Source organism: Carassius gibelio, chromosome B20 (genome assembly GCF_023724105.1).
Source record: "Carassius gibelio isolate Cgi1373 ecotype wild population from Czech Republic chromosome B20, carGib1.2-hapl.c, whole genome shotgun sequence".
NCBI classification, from domain to species: Eukaryota; Metazoa; Chordata; class Actinopteri; order Cypriniformes; family Cyprinidae; genus Carassius; species Carassius gibelio.
The window spans coordinates 26293024-26316997 of NC_068415.1; the positions used below are offsets into that span (position 1 = coordinate 26293024).

The 23974-nt window shown below is 38.1% G+C and overlaps 1 protein-coding gene across 1 annotated transcript in view; it reads right to left on the reverse strand.

The window, feature by feature from the left end:
• The window catches only part of LOC127984350 (mitogen-activated protein kinase kinase kinase 5-like), a 36405-nt gene extending 21438 nt beyond the window's left edge, over positions 1-14967 (reverse strand). The window contains exons 1-3 of the mRNA XM_052586974.1: positions 13924-14967; positions 4876-5015; positions 3334-3357 (exon numbers count right to left, since the gene is read on the reverse strand). Of these exons, the coding sequence (XP_052442934.1) occupies positions 3334-3357; positions 4876-5015; positions 13924-14320 (561 nt within the window). The 5' untranslated portion in view covers positions 14321-14967. The remainder of the gene's footprint in view (positions 1-3333; positions 3358-4875; positions 5016-13923) is intronic.
• Positions 14968-23974: the final 9007 nt, after the last annotated feature.

The window sequence follows — 23974 nt, forward strand, 5'->3', positions numbered from 1 at the left end:
GCGAACCAAAAACATCTGATAGCAGTACTCAGTGATATGTGTCGGGTCCCCGCTATAATAGCAGCAACTTTCACAAATGTTTACTGAACAAGCGGGAACCCAGTGTGCCTGTAGCTTTCTCTATTTCAGTTTTATCACGTGATAGAAAGTCTAAGGCCTTCTCAAGCCGAAGGGCAAACTCATCTAATCTGCGGCCTATTATGCATCAAACTAAGATTGATGTAAAGACACAAAGCACAGCCATCAAGCTAGCACTTTTAAACATGCGCTCACTAAAAAAATTCATAATTTCTAATCAATGACTTTATAACCACAAACAATCTGGATTTTATGTTTCTAAACGAAACATGGCAAGAAGACAGCTGCAGTGCAACAATCCTAAATGATGCAGTCCCTCCTAACTTCACTTTCATGAGTGTCTGCAGGACTGTTAGGAGAGGTGGGGGTGTAGCTGCTCTATTTAATCTAGTTTATCATTATTTTCAGGCCTCAAAATACTCTCCAGCCTTTGTTGAAGAGGTCACAGAAATGTTATCAATGATTTCCTCAGAGTTTGACTGTTTTGCTATTGCAGGGGATTTACATATTCATGTAGATAATGCAGAAAACAAAACTACAAAAGAAATGATAACGGTTCTAAACACTTTTGACCTGATTCAGCATGTGCATGGACCCACACACAAAGGTGGACACACTCTGGATCTAATCATCAGTAGGGGTCTAAACATTTCATCCATTGTTATTAAGGAAGTAGCACTATCTGATCACTTCTGTATTTTCTTTGATATATTGATCTCTGCTACCACTGAATCTAGATCTGTCTCTGTCAGAAGGAGATGCATAAACGAGAACACAAGTGTACTATTTATGGAGGCTATATCTTTAACACCAAGCATTTCTGCCGACTCTGTTGATATTCTCCTTGATTCCTTCAACTCAAAAGTTAAGAATGTTATTGATGATATTGCACCAATAATAGTCAGTAAAAAAACAAACAGACAGAAATCAGTTTGGAGAAGGTCAAGAGCAGTTCAGACGATGAAAAGACAATGCAGAAATGCAGAGCGGATGTGGAGGAAGATGAAACTTGAAATTCACTATAGCATCTATAAAGACAGTCTTCATGCTTTTAATGTGAAACTAGCCACAGCTAGACAGAACTTCTTCTCAAACCTTATAAACAGTAACTTAAATAACACTCATACTCTTTTTGCCACTGTTGAGAGATTGACAAACCCCCCAAGTCAGATTCCCAGTGATATGCTATCAGACAGCAAATGCAATGAGTTTGCTTCTTTCTTTTCTGAGAAGATCATCAATATCAGGAAGGCGATTAGTGCATCCTCAAGTAATCCAGAGGTCAGACAGATAAGGCCACAATATCAAAAATATACCATGTCTACTTTTGAAGCAACTGATAGCAAAATTTGGGAAGAAATAGTGCAGTCCTAAAATTGTCAACCTGCTATCTTATAGCAGTTATCTATAAACTGCAGTTGTTAAGCCCCTCCTGAAACAGACCAAACTTGATAACACCATTCTGAGCATTTTTAGACCAATTTCTAATCTTCTTTTCATAGACAAAATTATAGAAAAAGTAGTTTTTAATCAGCTGAACAAATGCTGGTATTGCTAGATCTCAGTGCTGCATTTGACACTGTCGATCATAAAATACTACTAGAGAGACTGGAAAACTGGGTCGGGCTTTCTGGGATGGTACTCAAATGGTTCAGGTCATACTTAGAAGGGAGAGGCTATTACGTGAGTCTAGGAGAGCATAAGTCTAAGTGGACATCCATGACATGCGGAGTCCCACAAGGCTCAATTATTGCACCGCTCTTGTTTAGCCTGTATATGCTCCCACTAAGTCAAATAATGAGAAAGAACCAAATTGCCTATCACCACTATGCTGATGATACCCAGATTTACCTAGCCTTACCCAGCTTAACAAATTAACTTTACAAATTAAGCTTTACCAGCCCCATTGACTCCCTCTGCCAATGTATTGGTGAAATTAATAGTTGGATGTGCCAGAACTTTCTTCAGTTAACAAGGAAACAACTTAAGTCATTGCATTTGGAAACAAAGATGAAGTGTTCAAGTTGAATGCATACCTTGACTGTAGGGGTCAAACAACTAATAATAAAATCAGGAATCTTGGTGTTATTCTGGAGACAGACCTTAGTTTCAGTAGTCATGTCAAAGCAGTAACTAAATCAGCATACTATCATTTAAAAAACATTGCAAGAATTAGATGTTTTGTTTCCAGCCAAGACTTGGAGAAACTTGTTCATGCCTTCATCACCAGCAGGGTGGACTATTGTAATGGGCTCCTCACCGGCCTTCCCAAAAAGACCATTAGACAGCTGCAGCTCATCCAGAACACTGCTGCCAGGATTCTGACTAGAACCAGAAAATCTGAGGATATCACACCAGTCCTCAAGTCCTTACACTGGCTTCCAGTTACATTTAGGATTGATTTTAAAGTACTTTTACTCGTATATAAGTCACTAAATGACCTAGGACCGAAATATATTGCAGATATGTTCACTGAATATAAGCCTAACAGAGCATTAAGATCACTAGGATCGAGTCAGTTAGAAATACCAAGGGTTCACACAAAACAAGGGGAGTCCTCCTTTAGTTACTATGCTGCCTGCAGCTGGAATCAGCTTCCAGAAGAGATCAGATCTGCTAAAACACTAGTCACATTTAAATCTAGACTCTTTTAGAAATCTTTTTAGCTGTGCATTTATTGAATGAGCACTGTGCGATGTCTGAACCGATTGTATTTTACGTATTCATTGTATTTTATGTAAAATCATTTTCTATTTTTAACGGTTTTAAATTCATTTTAAATAAGTCAAATTTTAAATCATTTCCAAAGTTTTCAAATTGCTTGTCTTTATTTTTGTTATTATTTTGTCTTCATATTTTACTTTCTTTTATGCTAAGCACATTGAATTACCATTGTGTACGAAATGTGCTATAAAAATAAACTTGCATTGCCTATCGTCACGGGCCGCAGGGTTTAATTTGGTTTTATTTGTGTATGTTTCTTTTTTGTTTATTGTATGCTTTAGCCGTGATTCCCATCCACTTGCATTATAAGACTGACAGACTGCAATGGTTTGAGCTAAATATCCCAGTTTGTTTTCTACTGAAGAATCAAAGTCATCTTTGATGCCCTGGGGTAAGCAGATAAACATCAAAATGTCATTTTTGGGTTAACTATGCCTTTAAGAAAGGAGGCAAACAAAGACTTCCTTCTTTCTGTTTGAAAATGACAGCAAATGAGCATGTGGCAGAGAGGAAGTAAAGATTAAAACTTACCATATTCTTCTGACATATCACCTCCTGTATGAGACAAACAGCAGACACAAATGAATTGGTGGTATAAACGACCAGGACTGAATTCTATCACAAAAATCCTAAAGAACATTCTGTGTGTGTGTGTGTGTGTGTGTCACCATGTTCAGAACACTATACTGGTTTTACTAGGTCTGAGGTAGATTCTGTTTCTGTTGAGTATGCCCTTTGCTCAACTTGGCCATCCACTTTCATTTACAACAATAAATCAAAAGTGATCACTAATACTGTCAATACCTTGTGGGGATGTTTCATTGAACTTTTAAAGCACAGTGTCATGTTTGATGTAAAAAAAAAACAAAAAAAAATCTCCTATACCAGTATAATTTGCAGAGAAAAACAAGTGTAAACACTGATGTGTTCAAATGAATGGCTGTTTTGCAATTCTTAATTCGTTATGAAATTGAAATTGGTGAATTAAACATTCACTGTAATAACATCCTGATTCTTCAACAATGTAGCATGCTACAGGTATAAACCTTATCGATGCATATTGTAGAGTGTTTCCTGAAACTGTAATTCCCATGCAATGCACTTCCTTGTGAACATCTGTGTGCATGTGTTTACAAGGACCATCCTCCACTGAATTCTGCCTAGTAATAAAATCACTGCCTTAAAGAGCTAATCTAAATATATCTCATATTATGCAATTTACTCCCCACTCACCTGGCATGATTCCATTTAGTAATGTAAAGTAATAATGGTTGTGTGACCTTGCCAGGAGGATCTCCATGACAATAATGCCTGCCTACAATTCACTGTGGTAATAAAAACCTCCAGTATATCATTGTGATGAAACTGTTGGAAGTGCTGCACTGCAAATAATGTGGGTTGTATTAATAATTTGAGTCCATCCAATAAATTTGTGAGCACCATTTTGCTTACAACACAGAGCGTTCCTCCAACTAGCCCAAAGTACATGTATTTTACAATAAATGTTTGCAACACACCATGATGCACATGCTTACATTGATTTTGAGAAGAAAGATATGGACCTTCATCAACATCTTATCAAAGATTTTAGTTTTTTTCTAAATATTTAACAGCCTGGATGCATTATGTTTGTTTATAATGGCTGCCAACAATCTTTTTATCTTTGGCTACACATATCCACATAATGGACATTCTTTGATTAATATCAACCATTTTTGGTAAATGGTATAATATGTGGGGGGAAAAATATAGAGGCGATATCTTTGGCCTGTAATATTTTTCTCTGAGTTTTATTATTTTTCAATAGTTTTCTCTGAACCTCAGACTGGAACATTATGAAAAGTAAGATGTTGAACAAAATGACCCTTTCAGTTTAAATTTGACTTATTTGTAGGATTGCAAAGGGGTGGAAAATTTCTGGAAACTTTCCAAAAATCCATGGAATATTGCACAAAAAAAATCCTGGAAACTTTCCAAAATGTTTCCGATATTTACTGGAAAATGTTCACCTTTTTGCAACCCTACTAATTTGATTCTTGACTCGAGTGACACCAAGACAAAAGACTTTCTGACCTGGAGAGAGTGCAGCGAGTCGGAGTTGAGATCACAATAAAGAATGATGTTGTTGGCCATGCTGAAACTCTCTCTCACACCCAAGTGATAGAAGAGAGAGGGCTGCCGAAATGCATCCGTCATTTCAACCACTGCAATATCTGTGAACAGAGACAGAGAGAGCTCACATATTCTGAAACACTTTTACCCAGACCTGACAGACAGACAGTGTGGGGGCTGATTTATATCAGGCCTGTCCCTACAGCTGAGTTCAACACCCTACACGCCGCATTTCAATATCAGCAGGAAGTCAGTTCCTCTGTTTGCATGCATATGTGCCAGAGCTGTTGTCACAGTTAACCCAAAGGAAACGAAAGATAGAGAAAAACAAACAAAGCAGCATAAATTCTTTAGCAGAAGGACGTGTGTAATGTATGAACTGCCAGTGTCTTCTAGTTCAAATAAATTAGGACAGTGCAAGGATTTGTTGGAACTTCTTCATTCTCCGTGCATTATAGTTATAACACAAATACATGAGAAAAAAAACGATTTACATACACAAGTCAAAACAAAGGACATGAAGACAATTTGGATCTACTGGGGAAACAAAATATCTCTTAACCTGCTCTTTGGTCATGCCAGCTGCTAGACTGTAACGCTTTACTGAGACGACAAGCAAAACTTGATTTTTTTTATATTTATCATCTGTGCACAAATTCACTGGATTCCACGTCACAACACCTTATAAATGATCAGTAACACTGACTTCAGTGACATCTGTGCTTTTTGCGGAAGCGAGTCAGTTCAGGACCGTGACTAGTATAGTGCACACTTGAATCTGATACTGGCCAAATAAAAAAGAATAATAATGATAATGTTATTGGTGTAGGGGGAAAAACTGATCCGAGCAATAAATCAGAATCGAGAAGTATAAGAGTCTTAATAGCAAGAGTCTAGTTACAGTAGTCAACATTTGAAGTGGATCAAAAAAGCTCAAAGTTGTCCTAAAACGAGAACACATTCTGGTGTTAGGTTATAGAACAACTCCGATGAAAGGTTTTGATTAGGGTAAATATTCACAACCTGATCTGAAAATCGCCTCTAAAATAATGCATAATACTTTTGGACAGCCACAAATTCTCAAAAAGACATTACCAGAGTCGTACCACTGGAAGCAGTGGTTGACCAATGTGGGTTTTTCAGTGGCCAATGCAAAGGTTTACACTTAGAAAGCAGGGTGGCCTAAAGCTGATATAATGTCACTATATTACAGCATATCACAAATCAACCAAATATACTAAAATACTTTAATATAAATATATTTATTTAATAGAAATGTTTACAATTCATTGACAGGGTTGAAGTGAAGATTATGCTTCTGTTATCAGACAATGTCAATCATCATGAATGTTTTTATCTGAACTAACAGTTTTTCAATGCTGTATTTCATAATAAGGTGATGTGTACAGAGCTTGTAGTCAACTAATGTAATGCTTATCATTCATATTCCAAGGGCTCCTAGATGCAAATTAGTCAATTTGTTAAACACAACATTTAAATAATCATACAGGTTATGTAAAAGTGATGCAAATGTATTGAATTATATGCTGCCACCGGTATAACAAAAAAACTGACAAGATTTTGTCAGGCTACGGGCTGTATATTTGTTTGGTTTTGGATCCTTCCATATTTTAAATGAAGAAATCTTCTGTCATCATTTACTCACCCACATACCATTCAGAACCTGTATGACTTTCTTCCATGCCACACAACATGGGTAAGACAACATTAGGCCATCATCCAATGCAATTTATGGAAAACCGGTGCAATGAAAGGGAAAGGCTTTCACTAACATCTGCTGCACTGAATATTTCAGGTTGTGTTCCATGGGAAAAGAAAATCATACAGGTTTGGAACCTGTTAAAGAGACAACGATGATAATTTCATTTGCAGCTGTGAATACAAGACCTAACATTTCAATGAACAATAGGAAATCTGCTTCAGATTTCACACAGGCAAATGTAGTTTTGAATTCTCCCACGTGTGTGCAGCTGCTGCAATGACATTAATTTATTCAGACACACAAAGTGCACAAATCACATCAATGGGAAATGTCATGCGAGGCTGGGATGAGCTAGAAGTCATCCAACAAATGATTAGTGACTTCAGTATTTTAATGTTAAGCTTACAATTCTCAAACAACTGAGATACACAACTTTTTGTGCCACAGTATGTTGTTGGACCCTTTCTTATAACAGTTTTGTGCAGTCTGTTTATTATTTGAATATCTGCCAATTACCCTCTTGAAGGTCCTAGTAGGAATTTACTGCAACGAAATGCCTCTGATTGGGGTCTAGTGGACAAGCTGCAGCCATTTTACACAGAGGTTTCTAAAGACTGACTGTCGGTTATGAACATTTGTAGCTTTGCAAATTTCTATAATGACAGGAAGCTAAAAAAAAGCTTGATTCGAATGCAAATAAGATTTAGGCGGCTAACAGACAGCAGCGATCCTGAGTATTTATTAGCAAGATTGCAAAACTTTTAATTAGCTGTAATCAAGCCGTGATTTTAATGCTCATTCCATCCTATTTTGGGTGAAAATAAGAAAAATTATATTTCTCTTTACAGAAATTTCAAGTAAACATACGATAATCCATGTTCTTCTCCCGTGTACAGAAGTGTACAGGAGGGATTTTTTCCCCCACAATGAATGCATATTACAGTTTTTTCTTGAATGCTAACACACTATAACTGATTAATTTTTTCCCAATTTCCCAAATCATTCATTTAGATCTCAAAACTAAAAAAAGATATTTTTGTGTGCAGGGAACGGTCATGGAGGAAGTTGGCCTACAGGGTCATCAAGGTTTTTATACTACTGTATTTGCACATACAGTATAATTACAGCAGTAGCCATACTTTATATGAGAGAGCATTTCAATTCTATGTACTGTTAGGGCTGCACAATATCGGGAAAAAATGACATTGCGATATTTTATTTTTCTGCGATATATTGCGATATGAAAAGTCATCTAATTTTTTCCCACAAACAAAAATGGGGTGAGCACAATTACATTCTCTTTTTAAATGATTTAAACACCAACACCATCATGTCAATTGATTGATATGCGCGAGGGAGAGAGAGCAAGACAGCGCTGGTCTCTCTCTCTCTCTCTCTCTCTCTCTCTCTCTCTCTCTCATATTCGTAAAGGGCCGGGGAGCAGCTGGCCCGTACGGTTAATGAATAACGGATCAACTACGACAGCCTACATCGCTCATCCTGCGATGTGACTATCGTGGATTCGTACATCGCGATATCGATGCTTAAACGACACATCGTGCAGCCCTAGTAAATACTGTAGCACTTTGTAATCCCTCAAACTCTTAAAGGTCAAATTGATTTGTAGCACCAGATTCTTACATGCACTGTATTTTCTAACAAGGAGAAAAATCTTATGTCAGAAACTACTATGGGTATTGCAAATAAGGCCATTTAAAATATTTGAATGCAATTTATTTTCTAATGTGATGTAACTGACAGTATCCTGTTGCATATCAAGTTGACATTATTTACTCTTCCTTTCTTATTTTGTAAGTGTACAGTGTAATGAACATTTCACTGTATATCGGCACCACTCAGTTTATGCTGTATACTGAAAGAGAATATGTTTTTGAAATATTTGACCTGGAGGTTTGAGGTTTGAACAAGCTGGTGTGTAGTTTGGAGAGTGTTTATAGTTGAACTGTGTGACAGCATGGCCTCCATTTTTGATTTTGCATACCTCCTGACAAAAACTAAGAAATTACTGTCTAAATTTTTTATCATAATGGTATAATATTTCAAGAATAAACCTTGAAGAGTTAGAGTTATATTGTTTATAATACTTGACACAATTATAATTAAATCATTTTCAGAAAAATTATTAGAGAAGTTATTTTTTCCCTGATTGCGTTTTGGCATCCGTTACCCTGGCGACAGATTCCCCAGAACGCGCACCTCGTTTTCACGCGACCGCAGCCTGCGCTAAACCTGCGCGGTTTAAAACATCTGGAGCTCACGTCTGCCCTTTGAACACAAGATTCCCCAGATGTAGGGTTGAACGGGAAAGTTATCAATGGGTCAGTCCAGTAACTAATGATGAACGTGCAGTTTGCGGAGAAGCTTGTTTACATTAAACTGTCTGACTTAAAGGGATAGTTCAACAAAAAAAATTTTTTATTTAAGTCATCATTTACACACCCAAGTTGATACAAACCTGTAGCCTAATAACTGGAAACCACATACCAGTGAACTGTTACTATCCATGTTTGTTTTTATAATATCTTTTCCAAATATGCATCCTTGGAAAATCACCCGCATTTGGCTCTCGGTGTGCTATTTTCCAACCAATGCTCACATACCATTGGTTATTTAGTCGAAAATCTATGCACTGGTCTGGTTCTGAATATTTCTGATAATTTTATTAAAACATTAAACAAACATTAAACAAAACCTACTTCAGCTCACTGTACAGCTCTCAGATATGAACTGAAAACCATTCAGCATGAGTTAGTGGGGCCTCATCTAATATACAAGGAATGTGCTACTTCTCTACAAGAAATGAGAAGGACACCTGAAACAAAATCTCTCTACAGCTACTATCCATCTTGATAACACATCTCTAATAACTAGTTTGCTGATATACTCCCCTTTGACTGTTTGACGGGTTGTTCCTGTTAAGCTACCTGTTATATAGTTCCTATAGTGTAATTACTCCTATAGCTCACCTGTATGTTTAGAATCAGAATGTTTATTTATCTTCTGCATTAAACTGAAGAAATTATGCTGTAAGAACCACACAGGAAACAACTGTTTTCATTGCAACACATCTCACGTTTTTTTTTTAATCTAAAGGCCACATGAATGAAATAGCATTCTACACTGACTAGGACATAACTATTGCGAAACGAAATCAAACCGCGCATCAAAAACCCATCACAAATGATAAAGGGAGAACAATACTGTGAGCCAAACTCCAGGCAGTAACAAAAAAAACCTCTGAAAGTCTGTCAGTGATATAAAGTCCAAAAGAAACTAGGTCACACAAAATGACAAATCACCCAAAGCACAAGAATAAATAGGCTATTTAGGAGAAAAGGATTAGAGAAAAGAAATACTGCTTTGTAGATATGGAACGTTAAATTCCTAATCTTAAAAGTAATACTTAATAAATTGACATACATATACATGAAAGAACAAGCTGAAGTAATAGTCACACAGTGTACATCAGGAACGGGAAACTAGAAGGATTATATTAGACTCGGACGATCAATTTTAAAATATATAAAAAGTAAGTCAAGTAAAGTTTGCATTCACTTTATGACGTTAATATTGTCTCCAACCAGGAGAAGTTACGATAGTTTCCAGCAGCTCACCTATTAATTACAGTAGGAGTCAGTAAACATTTACTAACATTCGCAAAATAAAAAATGAAAAACTGACCATGAAAACAGTATTTTCCAGTCAAGATGGTAAACAGATGATCTTTTCACCAGGTTAAAGGGGATTCCCATGTGTTTGGATCGTTTGGAAGTCAGTATTTTTATTTAAATCACCATCACACCACTGCTCACAAACAACTAGCCTTAAATTTCAAAGGTAAACTGCATAGGAAACAAAACCTTTTAGAAAAATGCATGTCAGAGATGTTTGCACAGAACTGTGGGTTCTTAGGGGGTTCCTGTTTTTAGGGGATTCAGTTAGGGGTGGGCGATATCTCGATATTTAAAATATATCGAGATATTTTTTAAACACGATATGGATTTTGACATATCGTATATATCGATATATTGTTTATATTCTGATTCCGCCACTTTGCTTGTTTGCCTTCCCTGTGCTGTGCTCGCCCCCGCTTGCTCGCCCCCCGCCTCCTTGCTTTTGTCCCCTCTCACCTCGCGTGTAGAGAACTAGTCAAAAAAAAAAAAGACAACTGGCTCCATTATATGGAGATACTTCAGTTTTAAGGCGTAGGGCGAACGGCAGGCAGATGTCTACTGTAGGGCCCAATGAAACGCGGACGGAATCGCGGAATCCAGTCATAAAAATGGAATTTACAGTTTAACGCGGAATGTCACGGAATTGGTCAAATTTTAAATGAATTAATCAAAAGTCGGTCATGCACTTACATCAAATCGCGAAATGGACTAATATCTGCAAATATTAACCCGGAAAAGTCTATTTAAATATGAATCCTGCATGTTCTGCGTGTCTGTGTCAACGAATGGAGCAGAAGCGCGTCTTCATTCATTAAACACGGAAGCTCGCATAACGCTCGCGCTGATTTCATTGTCTTTCCTCTCTCTGAATAAAGACGTGAACACATGAGGAACATCTCCAGAACTGCACTGAGAGTCACTTCATGAGCATCTGACCGTTTGATTTGAGTAAAACTAGCTCATATCACATCATAGACTGTGGTATCACATACATAGAACTGTAAAGGTAAACCCGTCAAAATAAAAGTATTTGACAGAAATCTATTACTATTGTACAGCAGAATGTAGATAGCCCACTACTACTACTATTAAAATGAAACGAACATAATTTTATAAGGAATAATCACACAACATTTCTCCCATGTTTTATTTTTAATAGTAAATCCCCTTTGTTTACCAAAAAATTAAGTTTGCTTAATTTTAAATAATTAAAAGATAAATTAAATGAATGTTTTATGCCTTCATTTGATAATCAGAAAAATGTAAATACACAGAATTTCTGAAGGGAAAAAAACATTTCACATAAGGCTATTTTAAGAATTGTTTTTAACTAATTAAGTTGTTTTTATGCATTTAAATAATTGCACATGCTAAAACACAGAATTAGGTAACAATAAAACATATGGTGAAGAAAAAAATAAAATGTTTCATAGGCCCCTTAAAATGTAATATTTGCCTTATTTGTTTTTGCAGTAGTTTTTTGGGGGTTATTTTTCCTGTAAAGATATCGAGATATATATCGTATATCGAGATATAGCAAAATATATCGAGATATATTTTTTGCTCCATATCGCCCAGCCCTAGATTCAGTTTGTTTAAATGTAAGGCCATGAAAACAGTTCAGTGGTACACAAAGTCTTCATTATAAATGGTCTTAAATTTGGGGACAGAAATACAATAATTGCTATAGATTAATATGTTGATTAAACTTCGAAAGGCTGTGATTTCTGCTGCTTTGTGTACTGCGGTTACCAGGGAAACTTATATTTCTACCGTTCAGAAAGTGACACCTGCTGGCAGAGAACGAATTTGCTTTTTCAATAAAAACATCTGCTATTTTTGCTGCATATTTTTACATGTTAACCTGTGGCTAAACAAGAAGCTAGTGCATTATAAAAATCTAAAGTTAACAATTAAGACACTATATGTAATTTAACATACCATATTTTTCGGACTATAAGTCACACCTGAGTATAAGTCGCTTCAGTCCAAAAATACGTCATGTCGAGGAAAAAAACATACAAGTCGCACTGGACTATAAGTCGCATTTATTCAGAACCAAGAACCAAGAGAAAACATTACCGTCTCCAGCCACGAGAGGGCGCTCTATGTGTTCAGTGTAGACTACAGGAGAACTGAGCAGCATAGAGCGCCCTCTCACGGCTGTAGACAGTAATTTTTTCTCTTTTGTTCATTTCTCTCGCTTCATGTCAAAATAATTTTGATAAATAAGACTCACCTGACTATAAGTCGCAGGACTATGAAAAACTATGAAAAAAAAGTGTGACTTATAGTCCAGAAAATACGGTAACTTATTGATAATAATTTTTGAATTAATATAATAATTCATACTTTTTACTCATTCCTTTTCTTAAAAAATTTAAAGACTGAAATGTGAAGTTTAGTTCTTAAAGTATTTAAAGGTCTTATATTATCCTTTATAAGGCCACTTTATAAAAAGACCTCTGCACATTTGTTTGCAATAGATATGTTTACATTGGCTCATTGAGACAATATTTCTGTCTACTGACAACAAAGTTTCCCTTCTTAATTAGCATAACTGCGCAAGTTTTATAGTTAATAAAATACTTTTTAAAAAAATGACATTAATTGTACTTTGATTTCCTTCAATAAAAAGGAAAGCGAGTGAGACGATGTAAAAGATGCGTAGATGTAGATTAGTAATCTGGCCTCTTGGTATGAATGAGAACATTTCTGGCCCTCATCACTATCAAAGTTGCCCATCCCTGGTGTAGATAAGCACCGCAGAGCCTATAGGGCAAAAACTGTCAGCATGTGCAAATACTGATATTTCACAACATTGAGTGATTGCATACTCATTAAAACTAACTACTGATTAATGAATGATTAATCAATTTCATCTATTTTTAAATCACTTTATTTCACCTCAACACCATCTTTCCACTCATTCGACAGTAATGGGTGTTATTTGGTTAGTTTTAGGGTTTCTAACTAGTCGCAAATAGTCTCAACGATCAAATCAAACGACTTTAAATTCAGCGTATGGTCACTGGATGCAGTGATCACAGAGAAGAGGAGAGTGTTGTGAGGCTCAGGTCAGGGAATTGTGTTGTTATTAAGTGTTTTGGGATGAAGTAAAACAGTTCTATTGGTTTTACTTTCATTAGTTCCGCATGACTTGGGCAAAGGATTGCACTTTGCAAGGAAATGCATGAAGCTCTGACTATTGTGAAAGTGAAATATTTAAACAAGACTGTGCCTCAGTCTAAGTTTATTTTCAAGCTATTGCACATAACTTCATTTCCATTCAAGTTTAAATGCGAGTCGTTTCTAATGGAAATGAGATTGTGAAGACTCCACCTTGGGTTGTGAGCGTGTGGGAGAGTTATGCCATCACTTCTTTTTGAGAACTATGTTCTTGTAGAAAGCTAAGAAAGCAAACAGAAAGAAACCAGGCCGACCAAACACACCTAAAAGACAGTAAAGACTGTGTCTACCGAGCATGTGGGTGGTCAACAGACTGTTCATAGCAATATTTGTGCCCATACCGCAAATTACATTCACATTTATTTGCAGGACATTCCCCAAAACGTCTGTCTGTAGACTTACCTGCATTGTAAAAGTGATCAAGGACCAATGTTTCCCCAAAGTCCAGCTTCCCAAAGGGGATTATATCTAGTTTAAACCCCATAATGTCACAAGCATCCTTCAGACACTGTAAAGCCATGTTCTCTGGGCTGAGAGGCTGGCTCGTCTCAGAGTTCCTCACGTAGGCCACTTGTACGGCTCGGTTCTTACTTTTACCCGTGGTCAACAAGGTGCCACTGTCCGAGGGCAAACAGATCACCCCAGGGTTGGCGCTCTTGCAGCTGGAGGGGTCCTGCCAGAAGGTCCCAGCACCAGGATTCACACGGCCACTGGATTCTCCATTACTCCCTGCCATCATGTCTAGGGGTTGGCCAAAAGAGGGTACGGAAAGAGAAATGGCCTCCAGATCTGAATTCATTTTTTCATCAGTTTGGTAAAGAGCCTCAACCCCGAGAGTACAGCTTCTCAACCGGCACACTTCATAGTTTCACATTCCTGGCAGCTATGCTACTGGCACCTAACGAACAAATACATGACGTGATGTCATTAGCACCGACAACCTACGATAAAGGCGATTATCGTTTTATTTTTAGATGAAAATGTAAAAATCCTCTTAGCAGCATATAAAGGTCTGGACGGGAAATAATGGCAAGAATTGAATAACTGCATAGATCAAGGACTGATCACGGACACGCTCGTCACGACTCGAAGAAACGATATTACACTCTCGAAAATGCATCGATGTCCTGCAACACAAGCGTTTCGGAAGAACTTCATATAACGTTACATCAGCGCATAGTAACGCAGTTCTGTCGATCGCTAAACTCCTCGTGTATCGTGTCAAGCCGTTTCACCGGAGAGAGACAACAAACGCGTTTCCTCAGTCCTTGTCGTTCCTGTGTACGTCACTGTGTTTATGTCATTAAATTGCGAAATCGCACTCGACTGAAGCGCGTTTGTCTGTTGGACCCTGCCCTGTTTCTATTATTATCTTCAACACAAACTTGCTCAGGGGGTGGAGTAGCATTCCGAACTTTCAGGAAGTGAAATGACGAAACCTACTATGGTAAAGGCTTGGCCAATGAATATTATAAACGTATTAAATACGTAACGTAACGCTCAACTACAGGAAAGAAGACGTTTATTTACTGACCACTCGCACAACAAATACTGAAAATAAATAATTACAACACATATAATTACAGCAGTTAACACTGTAATTTGTAACAGATTTATAATAATAATAATAATAAAAATAAATAAACAGAAAATTCAGAACTAGCTGTATACTTTGTATGCCTTGCTGTTCCTTAGACCCTTTTGAAGCTTTAAGATACTGAAAAAGCTCAAACTCAAAATGTAGAAATTTGCTGTAATGTGATTTCCAGTATCCAGTCTGAGACAAAAGGGCATGAAGACCACAGGTGTGTGTAGAGCTTCTGATTAGCCAAATAGGACAAAACTGCAGTATTGTCATTGCATTTTTTAATAAAAATGTCTGTAGGAGTTTGTTTCTATGTAACAGAAGCCACAATTTATTAATTAAAAAATTGAACCCTAACCTTACATGATAAAAACCAGTTGTGAATGTATTACAAAATAAACATCTCTGCACCAAATACACTGAGAAAATACACGTTTACATTTACTGCTATATGTAATATCTAATTGATTTAACTGATACCGAAAATTTCATAATATTTTGCATTTTTGGGCCACATGAGTACCAGAACATGATGAATGTACTGTCCCAGAGTGGTGTTAAAAATAGCATGGATTTAGTGTATCACACTAACACTGGATCACAGAGCTTTGGTATTTTTTCAGGCTCTTAAAAGCTTGCACACTTCCTTCCTGTTGAATGAAAACATTCCCCAGTGTCCAAGACCAAAAGTGTTGGTATCGGGATAGGCCCAATGGTAATGTTTGCAAGTGGATAACTACCCAGTTCATAATTATTCTTTACATGAAGTTTTACCAAGTAAAATAACTATTGACTGTAAGCGTTTGGACTAATTGTCTTAAGTAGAAGTCAACTGTCTGATTTAAAAGTGCATTGTTTACATGAACCAAAAGCAAGCGCATGCATCGTGATACTCTCCACAATGACAGTGTGCTGCAGCAGACAGGATGAGGAGGAGAAGAATTGTTAGTCATTATTTTTCTTTGCACATAAAAAGTATTTTCATAGCTTCACAACATTATGGTTTCATCAATGTCTTTACTACATTCCTGGAGCTGGGAACATTTCAGTTTGTTACTATCAATGCAAGGTCAGAGAGCTCTCAGATCTAATTAAAAATATCTTTATTTGTTTTCTGAAGATGAACAAAGGTCTTACGGGCTTGGAACAAAATGAGGGTATTAGTAATTAATGACTGAATTTAAATTTTTGGGTGAACTAACCCTTTAATATATGATAGAAACTCATATGTACAAAATATCTGCATGGCTCAAATTCAGCTCTGGGGCAACAGAGATATCGGCCACATGAGAAAGTGTCTGTTTAGGCGTTTATGTTCATTACATGACATTAATATCAATATCCAAAAATCTAATCCAAAAATGTCAACTATTATAATAGAATTTTAACAAGCCATTGCAAAAGTCCGGACTATAGGTATTGGATAAAAGCAAACCAGAGTCTTGCTAGCAAAGTTTTGATTGATGACAATTGTAATTGTAGTAATAATGATACGGTCAAAGTTGCATTGTTTTTTTTTTTTTCAAAGTTAGCCACTCTAGTAATGGCTTTATTACAGTCATTTACTCACATTTACTCAAGTCTTGTAACTTCATGAATATCTCTGTTTAGCAATAACAATTCTTGAAGTCTTTACATGTAATACAGCAAAACCAAAACACAGTCATATAAACCCCAGGGCTCGACATTAAGCTTTGACATGAGCTTATATTTGCCTTAAATTGATTGCTGTTACACTTTTTAACTTTATGGAGGACAATATATTCCTAAACTGATTAAATGTACATGTCTCCATTTATGTTGAATTCTTACATTTGATCAATACATTATGTTAGAATAATAAGACACTATATGATTTTTACTATTCAAATTAAATCAGTATCAACAAACTCCATCTGTCCAAATGCATAACTAATGTTATTAGATTAATGTTTTACTTTTCTGACATGCAAATATGAAATGTTGGAAAAATGCAATGATACTTTTAAATATGAAATTAACCCACCAGTAGGTGGTGGCAAGTCACACTCTTAATGAATGAATCAACTGATTTGTTTAAATGGCTGATTTAATAAATTGGTTCAATAAATGAAGCAAGTAAACGTTTTTATAAATAGTTCACTGAATCATTGACTCGTTCAAAAATTAATCATTTAGTTACGAAAGACTGTTGTGTTTTGCTCGGAGATGAGTCACGACTGTTCTGTCATGTGTTTGCTTATAACTATTTTTGTTTGAAATGGAGCAAAAACGATCCACAATGTGTCTAAAATGTAAGTCAGGTAATATTACTTGTTTATTTAACTAAAGTTGTATAAAATCAATATGACATTTGGAATCGAGCTGAAAGTGGGGAAAACACCACTTCTGTTCATGTGATGTTGCATATAGCTATAACATAAAATATCACATAAATATCTACTGCAGTATTTTTCAGGTTGCGCAAATAGTGTCGATTTCTCCGCGAGTCAGACCGGCTGCACGAGCCTCAACTGATGCAACTCGGTACTGTTAATACATTATCAGTAAATAATATATGACCAATCTAATTATTAAAATCCGCATTAGATGGTGGACAGCAGGCACGTGTAGTAATTTGCAAACGTTTAGCAGATAAATTAAGAGGTCGCACCACAACAATTATTTGCACGCGCACAAATTGCCCCAAGTATATTTTACTTGATCTAGCTCTCTGTAATATAAAATAAACACTTAAATTTGATGGGTATAACAAATTTTATTTTACATTTGAGCCAAATTATAACAATTAAAAGAACCAAAGACTTAAATTACTTCAGTCTATGTGCATTTAATTTATTTAATACACTATTATACTGAAATAAATGAACTTTCTCACAACATTATAATTTATTTAGATGCACGTTGTTGCCTCTTGTAACTAACCCTTTTCAAGCCCTTATTCTGTCCTTAAATGCCTCCCCTGGACAGAATTATCAGAAAGTCAAGTGAAAGTGATGTGAAATACAGCCAAGTATGGTGAGTATGAATTCATGCTCTGCATTTAACCCCATTTCCAGTACCTACAAATCACAGAGAATTGCATAGGTTTCTGGGAATGGCTGGGTATTATCGTGGGTCTGCCCAAATTATGCATCCATTGTGGCACCCTAGATTGATCTTATAAGTACTAAAGTGCCTTTTGAGTGGACCACTATTTCTCAACAGGCATTTGATGGAGCCAAAGTCTCGTTAGCTAGTGCTCCTGTGCTTGTTGCACCAGATTTTTCTCAGCCTTTCTGTTTAGCTGTAGATTTCAGCAATAGTAGTGCTGTAGCTGTTCTTTTACAGAAAATTCAGGATCTGGGTAGACTGAGGCAGTGGTATACCTGGTGGGTAGCTGGGAAAGGGTGGGTAGGACCCAGGAGGTAATGCTGGTGGGTATATTGGACATACCGAGTAAGATCCAGGAGGAGGGGTGGGCACATGTTGGAGAAACGCTTACGAATGAAGGCCTCTCCCTCCTGATTTGCTGGCTTCTGAAATAACATGGGCTCATGCCCATGCTGTGCAGGAACAGCTGGAAGTGTGCACACTTCAGGATGAGTCTTGTTTGCCTAATATAATTGTTTGGGCAGTGCAGTACCCTGCAGCAGCATGTCTCTGTCTGCATGTTTCTGTCTTCTTAGTACCATGCAAGAGAAACATTCTCAAGTTATCAATTTAAGTGAACTTAAGCCCATTTTCTTACTGTAGCATAATTTTTAAAAGAAGCATGTACAGGATGGTTTTATAAGTACAATCTTGATATACTTCTGTGATTGTATTAAAGTATTGCATAAAAGAAGACTCGCCACGAGGAGACAGTAGTGGTGTTTATCAGGACCAGAACCAGGTTAGTCTGTCCTAGAACCTCTCTGCTGTCCTCCATCAGCTGTTTTAAGTTGCGGTATACCACCACAATAGATTGTGGAATTGGCAGAGTTTTTGTCTTTTGTGTTTTTTGTCCTTGGGCCTGTTCCGTAGTTGCTGAAACTCTTTCAAAAGCCATAGGCAAACACATTCACAGACCCATGAGTCATGAACAATCTATGGAAAATAAGGATGACATAATCTGAACTGTAAACTGAAAATTATAAACTAGTGAAGATCCAAATAGTCTAATTACCTCTCTGTTGCCTGCTGTTCTGGAGCAGAACCACTCTGCTTCCTGGATGCTCTCCAAGGTCTTGTCAAAGCCTTCTTCTTAACCCTCTGGCTATATTTCCATGGCATGCAGAGCCGTGTACAGCTGGATTATGTTGGCCTCCTCTTGTGATGACAAGGCAGTGATCGTTCGGTTTAGGCCAACCAGGTAGGCTGCCAGGGCATCAACTGCCTCCCAGCCCAAGACACCTCTGGAAAAACGCTAACCACAGTCCAATAAATATATACGGTGTTGGTAGTAATTATTTTGCATTGTACATATATTTTAGCTTTACACATGGTTGACAAAAGGTGTTTTGCACTGCACCAGCATTTGAAAAAAAAGTAAAACATAGTACAGGATAGCAACATTACCTGGCTTGATGTGCTAGTACATGCAGTGTCATCCTCCTCTTCCTCAGTGACCTCCTCATCAGGGGATTTGGGTTCAGTGTCACCCACCTGACTGGTCACCTGGGCCTCCACGATCGCTACTGGAGGGTCAGAGTCATCAGCCCTAAGGTCAGCTGCATGGCACACAGTTGTGTCAATTTCACTATCCTCTTCGGGCTCCTCTGGGGGGACTTCAGGCATGTCATTGTGGTGTGCAATCAAATGGTCACCTCTACTGGACTGGGCCAACAAGTACTCCACTGCAATGCACTCCCCTGCAATAATTTTTAACACATTGTTAATGGGGGGAGAAAACACAGAGAGAGGGAGGAGAGAGAGAGGAGAGAGAGAGGAATACTCCAATACTAGATACTAGATACGAGATATCGTATCAGTGGGATTTCCTGGAGGGGTAAATGCTTACTTTTGCCAGGCTCATGTTCCACCTCGAGGCCCCCTCTAACATGTACATTTGTATGTACATGGCATTGTGTCTCCATCCTAAGAATGAAAATTCACAGATTCAATCAGCTATTATTTTAAACTGAGGACATACAAATTTAATACCATTATTTAGTAAATTCCAAGAAAACAAGCCGAATCCAAGTAGCACCCAGGGTTCTACTTCTATAATGTTGACACAATAGCAATCTTTTCAAATTAAAAATCTACAGAACATACTGCAATTTAACAACTAGAATTTACCAGGAATGAAGGCACTCTGGTGGCAATGAAAACTCTCCAGTGATGATGACCCCCTACCACAACTGTAAGTACATTTAGGACTTTGCCACCCTTCTGAAGTGTCATGTCAAGTCAAGTCAACTTTATTTATATAGCACTTTAAACAAAATACAATGCGTCAAAGCAACTGAACAACATTCATTAGGAAAACAGTGTGTCAATAATGCAAAATGATAGTTAAAGTCAGTTCATCATTGAATTCAGTGATGTCATCTCTGTTCAGTTTAAATAGTGTCTGTGCATTCATTTGCAATCAAGTCAACGATATCGCTGTAGATGAAGTGTCCCCAACTAAGCAAGCCAGAGGCGACAGCGGCAAGGAACCGAAACTTCATCGGTGACAGAATGGAGAAAAAAACCTTGGGAGAAACCAGTTCTCAGTTGGGGGTCAGTTCTCCTCTGACCAGACGAAACCAGTAGTTCAATTCCAGACTGCAGCAAAGTCAGATTGTGCAGAAGAATCATCTGTTTCCTGTGGTCTTGTCCTGGTGCTCCTCTGAGACAAGGTCTTTACAGGGGATCTGTATCTGGGACTCTAGTTGTCCTGGTCTTCGCTGTCTTTCAGGGATGTAGAAGTCATCTCTAGGTGCTGATCCACCATCTTGTCTGGATACAGACTGGATCCGGGTGACTGCAGTGACCCTCTGATCTGGATACAGACTGGATCTGGTGGCTACTGTGACCTCAGAATAAGAGAGAAACAGAGTAATATTAGCATAGATGCCATTCTTCTAATGATGTAGCAAGTATAGGGTGATATGGGAAGTGTTCCTGGTTCCGGTTTAAAAAAAATAACACAATGATTAGTGGAAAACAAAAACTTGATATTTAATGAATACCTGGAATAATAAATTATTTAAATACATTCAGCAAAGAATCACTCAGCCATGACTGAAATAACGTAGGGAACGAATACTTGGAATACTGAATGATGAAATAAAATTCTTTCAAAGATATAGAAAATAAAAACTTTAGACCTGTTATGCATCAAAGGCTTAACTAGCATCAGTTAGCGACATGTTAAATTAGCTTGCTACACAAGCGTAGACCGATCAGAATAATCTTTATTCCAAATCATGAATGAATGTTTGAACAAATAGGTTAACAGTGATGTCATGGATTTGTATTTTGATAATGCTTACCTAGCAAGACTGGCATGTCAACTCAATTGCTGATTGGTCTTTTCCTCTTGGTAGGAATAGATTGGCTCCTTTCCCCCTGTTGGATTTATTTAGGAGGTGTTTGCACATTGTTCGGACTTTCATTCAGAATTTGTTAGGTAGTGTTGTGACCTTGTTCAGAAGTATTCAAATGTTGTTAGGAAGTGTTAGGAAGTGTTCGGCCGTCCGATCGCTGGAAGGTAGTGCCACAACTACACATAGTTTCAGCCAGCCAGTTCTCTTGGCTGCAGGCAGGGAAGCCAGGATGCCACCAAGATTCCGACACAAAATCCAGGTGAAGGATGAGGTGGCTAAAAGGAGCCTGGCATTCCCGATGCTTAATGCAAAAGGTTGCCATGACCAAGATTTAAACAGGGGTTGCCAAAACACAAAGTACTAAACACTGTAAGATCACAGTTTGCCACTCGGCCACAGTATATTTGTCAGTTGCATAGAAGGCGCATAAATGATTGTTGGGGACGTGCAGGTGAACAATGTAATCAACAGGACTCAATCCAGTGGATTTTTTTATATCTTTTATATAACCACAGTATCTCCACAAAGTGCAATGCAGAATCCTACCAGAAATTACGGCAGATGGAGCAAATGCCTTGAAAGGCACAGTTATCGGCAAAAAAGGTTAGTGAAGGAAACACAGTCGGCAGGGTTTGAACCTGCATCGGGGTGGACACTCGGCCACGACTACGCTCAGCAGGGAGTGAAGCACGGATGCCACGAAAGGTGGCTAAAAGGAGCCTGGCGTCCCCAATGCTCGACACAAAAGGTTGCCATGACCCCGATTTGAACAGTGGTTGCTGCAGCCACAACACTGAGTAAAACCCCCTATAAGATCACTGTGTGTCACTAGGCCACTGCTGCAAAACGGCCCAGTGTCATATTTGTCTGTTGCAGAGGAGACGCATAAATGCTCATTGGGGGCGTGCAGGTGAACAACATAGTCAGCAGGACTCAATCCTTTGTGGTGAGAACCCTATGGATTTCTTATACCTTTCATATAACAGCAGTATTACCACAAACTGCTGAGCAGAATTCTACAAGAAAATAAGGCATAGAGAGCAAAATGTCTTGGATGGCACAAATAACAGCAGTGAAATAAACATAGTCAGCAGTCTTTGAATCTGCGCGGGGAGACCCCAATGGATTTCAAGTCCATCACCTTAACCTCTCGACCACAACAATGCTTAGTGGCAGCCAGACAGCTCTCTTGGCTGCAGGCAGGGAAGCAAGGATGCCACCAAGATTCAGACACAAAAGCAAGCTGCAGGATGAGGTGGCTAAAAGGAGCCTAGCATCCCTGAAGCTCGACACAAAAGGTTGCCATGACCCCAATTTGAACAGTAGTTGCTGCAGCCACAACACAGAGTAATAACCCCTATAAAATCACAGCGTGCCACTGGGCCACTGCTGCAAAACGGTCCAGCAGCATATTTGTACATTGCAAAAGAGGCGCATAAATGATTGTTGTGGATGTAGAGGTGAACAGCGCAGTCAGCAGTACTCAGACCTGTTCGGTGAGAACCCTATGGATTTTTTTATACCTTTCTTATAACAGCAGTATTCCCACAAACTGGTGAGCAGACGCCTACAAGAAATTACGGCAAATATAGTAAAATGTCTTGGATGGCACAATTAACAGCATAAAGGAAACATAGTCTACCCCAAAGGATTTCGAGTCCACAACTACGCTAAGCAGCAGCCAGACAGCTCTTGGCTGCAGGCAGGGATGGAAGGATGCCACCAAGATTGAGAAACAAAATCCAGCTGAAAGATGAAGTGGCTAAAAGGAGTCTGGCGTCCCAGTTTCACATAAAAAAACTTTGTCATAACCCCGATTTGAACAGGGCTTGCTGAAGCCACAATGCAAAGTACTAAACACTGTAAGATCACATTGTGCCACTGGGTCGCAGATGCAAAGTGTCTAGCGGCATATTTGTCCATTGCAGAGGAGGTGCATAAATGCTTGCTGGGGACGTGCAGATAAAGAACATAGTCAGCAAGAATCAAACCTGTGCGGGGAGACCCCAATGATTTTTTTACACATTTTATATAACCGCAGTATCTCCACACAGTGCCATGCAGTATCTTACAAGAAATGACAGCAGAGAGAGCAAAAGCCTTGGAAGGCACAGTTATCAGCAAAAAAGGACAGCAAGGGAACTGTAGTCTGCAGGGTTTGAACCTGCGCGGGAAGACCACAATGTATTTAGAGTCCATCGCCTTAACCTCTCGGCCACGACTACATTCAATGGCAGCCAGACAGCTCTCTTGACTACAGGCAGGGAAGCAGGGATTCCACCAAGATTTGGAAACAAAATCAAGCTGAAGGACGAGGTGGCTAAAAGAAGCCTGGCGTCTCCGATTCTCGACACAAAAGGATGTAATGACCCCGATTTGAAAAGTGGTTGCT